The sequence below is a fragment of the Setaria italica genome, chromosome VII (genome assembly GCF_000263155.2).
Source record: "Setaria italica strain Yugu1 chromosome VII, Setaria_italica_v2.0, whole genome shotgun sequence".
Lineage (NCBI taxonomy): Eukaryota > Viridiplantae > Streptophyta > Magnoliopsida > Poales > Poaceae > Setaria > Setaria italica.
The window spans coordinates 13,486,413-13,496,692 of NC_028456.1; the positions used below are offsets into that span (position 1 = coordinate 13,486,413).

The 10,280-nt window shown below is 46.0% G+C and overlaps 1 protein-coding gene across 1 annotated transcript; it reads right to left on the minus strand.

Moving 5' to 3' along the window:
* Window positions 1-4,402: 4,402 nt before the first annotated feature.
* Window positions 4,403-5,616, minus strand: LOC101783452 (glycine-rich protein 5). Its single transcript, XM_004977802.2, has one exon. The coding sequence runs from the start codon at window positions 5,244-5,246 to the stop codon at window positions 4,551-4,553; it is 696 nt and encodes a 231-aa protein (XP_004977859.1). The 5' UTR covers window positions 5,247-5,616; the 3' UTR covers window positions 4,403-4,550.
* Window positions 5,617-10,280: the final 4,664 nt, after the last annotated feature.

The window sequence follows — 10,280 nt, forward strand, 5'->3', positions numbered from 1 at the left end:
ACCTATTTTGGTGTAAGTTGGATGTTTTCGAGAGTCATACCAGAGGTGGAGATTTAAAGATACTTTGAATGAGAACCATGTTTTGCTTGCCATCTATCTAGGACTACAACGTATGCATAGTTTAGGCTTTACTCTAGATGAGTTACCTCTTGTTCATATCTGCTTATGTCTATCACAACCATCTTGCAACCTAAATCATGTTTGCTATGCTTAGACCTTGTTTCTACAGAATGATAAACTTTAGCGAAATACTATAAGGGAAAAACTATGATGATCTGTACGCATGCGGTTCAAACAGGTGCGCTAACTGACGCCAACAAATTTATGGGAAAAGGTAGGGTAAATACGGTGAGGCAGAATCTTGTACCTGACCCACAGGAGGACGGATTGGGCAATAGACGCCAGGTCCGCACTGCTGGCGGCGTGCAAGGTAAAGACGATGGAGCTGAGGTGCTGCCAGCAGTGGCACCAGGTGCGACACACGGCTGGGGTGCAGGTGGAGTTGCGGATACTGTGGCATGTGAGGATCTCGAGGACCACCTCGTCGGGGAGGATGGTTAGGAGCAATGTGGTACGATGCTTCGAGCGTGCTGCCATGGGAGTCGGTAATGGGAGCTCTGGGACTTGAGCCTTGGAGGTCAGCGGCGCAACGGAGGGTGGCGGTGAGACGAAGGGGAACTGGTTGGGCTCCTAGTTGTATTTTTTTTCTTTTACTTTTCTGGGGCCTCCAAATTGCCTTTCCACTGCACACGGTTAGTTAGCACAAATCCACAAAAGAAAACGAAATGTTGAAGACGGTTTGGAGAGCACAAATTGCTTCTCTTTTTCCTGCTGTTGTAATTGCCTCGAATTAAGAATTGTAATATTATATTTCCTAGCATCCAACAGTTCAACAAATTCGATTCAACGGTTTGCAAAGCCTCGTTAAAGATTTATTCAACCTTCTGTAAAGCCACGTTCACCATTGGAGGCCTAATTCATTATAAATTCACATAGAAATGTTCAGCATTGTGCAAAAACAGATTTGCAGCTGGAAGCACTCTTCTTTCCTTCTGTTTATTCCTTTTATTTTTACTACATGTATACATACTATTTATAAAAAATTAGCTCCTTGTAAAATGACTTAATCTTGTTTAAATATAAGTTATGTTTTCTATCCTTACATGTGCTTCATGATCAATCGTGAATATTATAGACTATTTTTATGTGAGAACAACCTAAAATATATAGACAACATCGACAATTTTCTTCAAAAAACCATCTGTAATACATTACATATATTTTTATGTATAAGAAACATCTAGATGTATATTATCATCACTAAAATTTTTTTCTTTAAGAACTATTCATAAATACTATATATTTTTTATTTAAATCAGTTGGAATACACCACAGTGGTGCACAGACTCCACGTGACAACGGGGCACAGAAACGGGCTTTGGCCTCTGGGCCCGCATCAAGTCGATGAGAGGGAAGAAAAAGAAAGAAAAAAAATTTCAAATAGAAAACCAAAAAAAGCCCAACTAGTCAGGATGTGTCTGTGCGGTTTTGAAGCCAGGATGATTGTCTAAGGTCCTGGAAGTATTTCAAAAGTGCCCAGAGACCAGCATCATCTATGGAATTGCAGTGGAGATGGAGGTGCAACCAGTGGAGATGGAGGTGATCCACGTATTATGGTGATGAACTATTAGAGGAAAAGCTATACACAACTAATCTCTCAATTACCGGAATCATTAATATGACAATCTATGAGGTAAATGTCATTAACATGGGAGCAGAGGGCAATTTGCTCTAGTCGCTTCTCATGTTCACTCCAAGTCGACTTTTAAGAAAAATAGATTTAATTATTTTTTAAGTAATCTGTATTTTTAAACTATATATGGACCTAAATGACACCCGAAGCTAAGTTTAGAGAGCTAAATATGAAATTTACGAGTTCGGGACCGGGATGACACCCGAAGCTAAGTTTAAGAAGCCAAATATGCAATTTACGAGTTCAAGGACCGGGATGACACACCCCAAGAAAGTTTAAGGACCGGCAATGCACTTTACTCTTTTATAAATCATGGTATTGTCTTTAAACTCTAAAAATACTTTGCATCCAAACAGGATCTAAACCTTGATAAAAAAAATATTAGATTGAATCCAAACATTTGAGTTGACCAAACTACCTGTAATCTAAAAATTATTAGATTGAATCCAAACATTGGTGTTGATCAAATTAACTGTAATCTGTTCTGACGTACTGCCAAACAACATAATGCCGATCAAATCCAGGCATGGCACACTGATCATATCAAAGAACGAAAGGGTTACATGTACTCCAACTTGTAACTTAATCTGTACACAAGACCTAATAAGCAACATATAGTATTAAAAGATAGAGTAACATATAGAATAACACCAGATCCAAGAAGAGTGAAACTCGCTTATCCCCACGATGCAACTAAAAAAACTGCTGATCACCGGGATTAGTTTTGTGCACAATCAAGAAACCTTACCAAACAAGCAACCTCCTGCGCGTGTGCACAGCCGCTTAACACCAATAACATGGTAACCACATGTTAGCTGCAGCTGCAATTAAACAGCTACCTTGTACCCGTGGCAAGCAAAGCACATTCCTGTGAAGTTGGTTTACTAATTGACTTCCATTTGTTGCGTAATCGGTAGTCCTCGTACCCTCCGACAATGACGACGTGCATCTCTTGTGCATTTGCAAATAAGTATACATTATTATCTCAAATAAGTATACATTATTATCTCAAAGAAGACGTGGAATAAAAATTGTGTTTGTTGCACAAAGAAGATGAAATAAAGTCGATGCACTACTAGAGAGGAGGCCATCACCGCGGGTCCATCACCACATGTTTTCAGTGTACTGGCGGCGATAAGTTATCACCGTCGGATTTTTACATGAGCCGGTGGTAAAAATTGAAACCGATAATATAGTATCACTGTTGGCTCGTAATACAAACCAGCAGTGATATCAGGTTTGCGGACCCAAAATTATTATGAACTTCAATTTTGACTTAGGCTCGCATTCGCTCACCCTCCCTTCCTCTCCTCCCTCCCCCGGCTAGATCTCAACTGCCCCTCTCCTCCCCCTTCTGTTTGCCCCTCACTCACTGGTGGTAGTGAGGAGCGGTGGCGGGCATGGTGGCATTAGAGTAGCGGCCGGCGGGTGCGGCGGCGCAACCTCAGTGGGCTCAGCGGGCGCGGGCGTGGCGGCGCGGCCTCGGCGGCCTTGAGCGCGGTGGCGCAGCCTTGGCGGGCGCGGGCGTGGGCCCGGTGAGAAAGGGGCGCAACGGCAGGCGAGGCGAGGAAGAGGAGCAGAGGTAGGCAAGGCGAGCTGCGGCTAGACTGGGCGCGGCTGCAGCTTCAGCAAGGAAGAGGCATGGGGGCGGGCACAACTTCCTTCCCCGGGTACATCCATACCTCCCTCCGAGCTACTATTGCAGCAGGCAGCGGAGCTCCTGCACCGTGGCTAGCCGGAACCAGTGCCGCGGCGAGGTGCAGGGCTCTGATAGCGTGGCCAGCTGGATCCAGTTGTGCGGCAGCGGGGCTTTTTTTAATAAGTTTCACCGACGGTAATAGGGTTACCCATCCAGCCATCCTTTATCCGCCGAACCCCCAAACCGGCGTGATGATGTAGGTTCCGACAGTGATAGTAGATTCTGTAGTAGTAATGGGTTCTAAGATGCCTGATTGTGCTCTAGCAAGTTATGGTTCTCTCGTCTGTTCTAATTTGTCATCCTAGACCCTATTTGGATCAAGAGGCTAACTTTAGTCGGCCAAAAATTAGTCCCTAATGATCCAAACAGGGGCTAAAAGTGGACTAAAAATTAGGCAACCTCCTAACTAAACTTCAAGCACTAGCCCTTCAAACATAGCTAACGGAGGCTAATTTTAGATACAGATGGCAAAAGACTGAAAATACGCTCCCACTAAAACTTTACCATTTCTTCTCATGTACCCCGTAGGGATAGAATGGACTTTTACCAATAAATGGGCTAAAATTAGCTCTTGCTCCAAATACGACTAATTTTAGCCAACTAAAATTTAGAGGTCTAAACATAAATCCGGACTAAACTTTAGCTTTAGTAGATCCAAACAGGCGCCTGCGCTACGGATTTTATGAAAAACTGCCTCTTGGTTAGGTTCCCCGTAAACGCTTGATCCAAGGGACGAAGTTCGGTATCTAAATCTTGTTGGATTATTAACTTGTCAAAGTGTCGCTTCATACGTACGTCTCACCTCCTGGGGATCGGTTTTCAGATCGTTTGGATCAGTCCCCAATGGTATTGTTCACTTCACCGAATGATCATTCACTAACGTATATATGTAGAGCTTACACTTTATGAACCAGCACCAGTATTACGTGGAATCCGCTCGAAACTAAATATTCATTCACCCAGAAAGCTAAAAGCATCGCTTCATTCGTACAGGTACCACCTTACATGATTAACGGTTCTCACCACGATACATACAGCTAAGCTTAGACATGTACTACACATACACTGATACACAGGACAAGCTAGCAGTCCTCACGGTCACGGATGGCGACCACTTCCAGTCCCACCACCGCCGCCACCTGCGTAACCTCCTTGGCCCGCACCAGATCCACTCCCTCCGCCGCTCCCTGTTCCACCGCTTGCATTCCCAGAGCCTTGGCCGCTACCCACAGCATGGCTGGCATGTCCAACGCCGCTTCCGTTGCCTGATGCACCATCACCGCCAGCCCCTATGTTTGCACCACCTCCATGGGTGACAGTTAGACCATCTGGACCAAAGTGGATTCCAATGCCTTCACCACCACCAGCACCCACACTCGCACTTCCGTTGTGGGTACTGATGGCGCCACCTCCGCCAACACCGACACCCACGTCCACTCCATCCTTGCCAATGTCGATGTCGACTCCAAGGCCAACTCCGCCACCTGCACTAGAGCCGCCAGCACGGGTGGTACCGATGCCACCACCAACGCCCCCACCAAATCCAATGTTTGTGTCTGACTTATTATGTGAGATGGTCCAGCCGAATCCGTGGCCATTTCCAGAGCCATGGCTGCTGCCAGACTTCCATGGTAGGGATGGCAAGGAGAACTTGCTGACATAGATGGCACTGGCGCTAATGCCATCCTCATTAGGGAAATGCCTTGCATTGGCAGGGGTAGGTAGAGTTGCAGTGGAGCAAAGGAGTGCGAGGAAGAGGAAAGCACTGGCTCTGCCGAGAGTAGAGGTAGCCATTTGTTTCTTGAGTTGTTGTGAAGGGTCCCAATACGCTACTAGTGTTTATATAGTGGCTTTTGCCACAATAGAACCACATTATTTTAGGCCCAAATCTAGAGGCAAGATTATATTAGCTGGCTCTAGGTTTATTTCTTATTGGCTTGCGTGTGGAGGATGCATGAACCCGAATTATACGGCCTGTTTACATAGCGTAACTTGACCATTCATTCTGGATCCCGTTAATAGTGAAAAACAGATTTAAGTTCAGCGTGTGGATACTTAAGGAAAATAAATAATTTCAAGTCTGATGGAGATTAGTTTACTTAGTCTTGTATGCTCAAATAGCTCCATCAAAACTGAACCAAAAGCCCTCTTCAGATTCAAAGGTTATTTCAGTCTTCGGAAAGTACTACAGTTTTGGGAAGCTAATGGTACAGTTTCTAAGACTGCCACAATATCTAAACTGATTTTCCTATGAATGAAACTATAGCTCGAATACACAATTTTATGTCACATTTTCATACGCAAGTCATAGACTTTAATCGCAGTGCACCGGATTGGACAGAATCGGTTGAAATAAAATTTTGTAGCCTAATGACAATTTCAATACGTTTCATAATCTTGAAAATAGTGTTGAAAGGTGCCTGTACTAGATAGGAGTACGCGTGCGGGACAGGGTGTAGCAAAGGGCCCAAAGGCAGGCATCTGTGCCTCAGCTGGTCCGTTGAGTCCCAGCCCAAACTCTTGTACCATTCGCCCCTGCTGAGTGGGGGAAGAAGAGCCCCGACCTCAGGCGTGAAGTCGGTCGCTCTGTCCTGCAACCGATTGAGAGGGCGAGCAAAAGTCGGGGGCGGTACCCATATCGACCTTACAGGATCGGTTGGGGACCAAGGGGCCCACCGCCTGATCCCGGGATCATCGCTCGGAGCTAACCACCCTACGGGGGAGTCGGAACAGGGTCGAGCCCACCAAGGACCGGGCTAGTCAACGCAAGACTCACCGACCATCTAGGAGCCACCCCATACTTGATGACACAACGCCCATGGTTGGACCATTCCTGTCCTATGTACAACATGGTATGACAGGGGCCATGCCAGGAGCTATGCTGGGCGTGCGCTGTACTATGCCAACCACATTAGGTACTGTGTGTCGGTGTTTAGACCCGGCAATCTATCGAGGGGGTACCCGAGGTAGTGTTTTATACGTGGGGCTCGTCGAGATCATGAACTCGAAGGTGAACTCGAACACACAATTTAGATAGGTTCGGGCCGCTTATGTCATGTAATACCCTACGTCTTGTGTGTTGGTTGGATTGTATTGATTGAACTTGTTTGGAGGGGGTCCCTGCCTCGCCTTATATCACCGGGGGAGGGTTACAGGTCGGTTGTTTATAGGAGTACCAGTCGGATTCGACTAGGGAGTCCTACTCTAATTGCTACGAGTAGTTTCTTAATCCTCGACTAGTTCTGGTCCTCCATGTAGACCATGTTGTCCTGCACCGTAGTCTCCATGTCTGACACATCTCGGTGTACAGCCCCGTATTGTAGAACTGTCCAAACCTTCTGGTGGACCCATAGATGTATGGACGACAAGCCCTCGAGTACTTTTTAGTCAAATGTAGCAGTCGAAGTACTTCTGTAGATGTCTCCGACTAGTTTATGGTGCTCTTCTGAGTACTTCATCGGATTGAGTCTTCAAAGGAACTTGAGTACTCCCATGCGGCTAGAATGTGCTCAAGCCTCATTTAACTTAGTCTTTGAATCTTCAACCTTGAATCTTATACGGAAGTGCGATGAAAATCGCACTCCATATGGAGTAGCCCCTGAGCCTTAGGTTGAATCGAAGAATCAGGCTGAGGGACAATCTTGTAATTTCACATCTCTTTTAACTTAAAAACCTAAAGAAAAAACTTTTTAGCCAATGGGCACGTGGCACACAGCCCCCGAGCCATTACACGACTAGTTTGGGTATAAGGGTCAACCACTGGTCAATGTGAGCATTCACCAACAGTAACTTTATCTCTTTCTGAAAAAATTGAAAACTGCCAAGCGATAACTGTGGGTGTTTAAAAATGGAATACTCCTATTAATCTCGCTTCTGTTTTAACTATGCCTTAGTTATAAATAATGAAGGAATTCACTCTTTCCATTTCACCTGAGCCATTCTGTCTGTTCATCTTCCATATTGTAGCCCTAGCTCCGCCGCTTGCAATCCTTGAGCTCGAGTGCCATCCTTCCCCACCACTTAGCCCCCAAGCGCATGCGCAAGAAGACCCTTGTGGCAACACGAATGGGGAAGAAAGCAACCTCCAGCAAGGCAGCTGAGAGCAAGAAGAGGAAAGCGACGAAGAAGGAGAAGGAGATCCAGTTGCTGGTGCCAAAGTATGGGAAGACTGATCAGATGGCGCCGCTGAATCAAGCCTATGCCTGGAAGAAATCCATAATGAAGGATGCGGACATCCAAGCATTGGTGGATGCCAATCTTCTCCAGGAGCAGGACTTCATCACCTGGAGGGAAGCTATACCCATGAGACAGTGATTTTTGCACACTTCATTGAGTGAGGTTTGGTTCTCCCCACATCTAACTTGTTCCGTGGGTTGTTGAGGTACTACAATTTGGTGCTAGTCCACCTCAACCGCAACTCAAATCCTGCACGTAGCCATTTTCGTGCACTTGTGTGAAACTTTCCTTGGAATCCAGCTGCACTTTCAACTCTTTAGGAAGTTCTTTAGAGTTAAGCCCTATCCCAAAATGGACCACACTGAAGTAGTCAGGGAGGGGGGTAGGAATCCAACTGCGGGAGCAAGTCAAAGGCCTGTACTTGGATTATGAATTGATAGACTCCCACTCGGGCTGGAAGTAGCGGTGGTTCTACATTGGAAATCATGAACCCCGACTACCCAAGGTGACCGGCCAACGACCAGTCTGAAACAATCGCTGGTTGGATGAGCCGAGCCATGCGGATAGGTTTTAGCTACTAGAGCTGCTGGAGAAGATTGTTACGCTCAAGAAGGAGGGACTGACTGGTATCGGCATGGCCTTCAGCTTCATGAGGAGGTGAGTCCAACCCCTGCAACTACACTGCACATGGGGGTATGACTACTTGGGTCCCAATGACCCATCCCAGATGACGTCGGAAGACTTGTTCGTGGATGAGGTGATGGCACGGCTGAGGCACTTCTTCAAGCATGCCAGGCGGATCCCGATGATCATGCGAGAACATTGCGCTGCCAACCCGCCAAACAGTGTAAGTACCCGTGGCCTGCAACCCCCAAGTACTAATTTTTGCACTTGTCAATTTGTTGACTTGTCTTCTGTTTGCAGGAAGAAGTTCACTTATATTGCTCCATCCCTCCTCCACCTGGATTGGATGGCTCTGATGCCGCTCCACGTGCACAGACCATTGCGGTTGTACAGAAGGCGATCGAGGAGGAGGAGGAAGAGGAATCAGAAGGTTGGTCCTCCTTTAGCAGCTCTGATTTAGATGTTGCTGAAAAGTTTGTTGTCAAGCCCCGTCCGTCAGAGAAGGCGGGGTCTTCCTCCATGACTTCAAAGTGTGAAGCCAAAAATGTCTTGGAGGCCGGTTTGGTGCCACCCCCGAAGAGAAAGCGTACTATCGCTGTCAAACGGGTAGTGAAGAAGCCACTAACTGCCGATAAAGTCCCCACTCCGGTAATCACATTTGAAGAAGGACAAGATCCTAAGGATTGAGTACTCATAAGTTGTTTTCCTTTCTACCATGCCTGACTTGATTCTAATATTGGCGAATTGCAGGTAGTCGAGGAGGAGGCAGAGGTAGAACAGACGACTACGGAAGTCATGCAGCAAGTGCTGCCGGCGATCAAGGAGCATATCAATCTTGACAATGATGAAGAACCTCCTGTCACCAGGGCCAACCCTGTCAGCGTGCATGCTACTTAAGGAGTGGAGATGGCAACCAAGGCTGGTGAGGATCCAGCTGTGATCCAACAAACCGTGCCAAAGAAGCTATCACCCACTGTCAAGTCCTTGCGCCTAAGGGTAGAGCCCTCTTTGAAGGTAAGGCGATCCACAAAGTAAGTGTTCGAGTACTGATTGTGAATCGTTGTTGTCTTCTGATGTGTTATGACACTTGTCTTTGTTCAGGAGATCTGCCAGCATAGACATTAGGGTCCAAGCCTGAAATCTGGAGCTGATGGGAGCAGCTGCTCAGCCCAAGAACTCATCTTGGAGCCTGCAATTCCACCACCAGAGGAGCAGCCTGTGCCTGAAGTCACTCCAGGTGTTGTATCCCTTGTCGCTGCACTCATGCAGAATGTGATTGCATCACTTAATGTTTATGTAGTGCCGGCCCCCGAGCTGCCAGTGGCCGAACCCGTTAAACTACTTCCATAGTGGTGGAGACTTCTGATGGATGTTCTTGAGACTTGTGTAAAAAGTCATGGAAAAAATTGCTTAAAGAGAGGGAGAATGAACACAGATTTTTAGATGGCAGACATGTGCAAGGGCAAAGGGTGATCACAAGACACAAATGAAGTTCTCAAAATCAGATTGCACATGGTTGGAAAATGAGTATGGATCAATTACTAATCTTGAGAGCATAGGGAACTTTTATGAAGCTCAAAGAACTGAGGAGTACTTTATTATTATATTTTTCTTTTCCTATTTCTTTTCTTTCTTCTTCCTTTTTTTTTTCTTTCCACAGTTTTTTCTTGCTCCTCAGAACTCTTTGCAACATAATACTTACTGAGCAGTAATCAGAGATAATGCGATGACTCTCCCCCATGCTTAGATGCTGCTCATCCTCGAGTATGAAAAAGGAAGAAAGATAAGCTGCTGAGGTAAGCACAAATCCTTTGGTTTTCTGTAGAAAATTATTTTATTCCTCTGAAGGGTCTTCCACGCCAAATTTCAGAGGGAGCAGAGGGAAAAACCACCCAAGCCAATCGGCTTGACCCCTTCTGGCCTCTGTTTCCTTTAGTTTTTATTCTCCGTACAGGTGGATGCCTTTAGGTCTTGTTTTCTTGAAAAGGTACTAACTAATCTTTTGGATCCTCATTGAAATATTTTCCA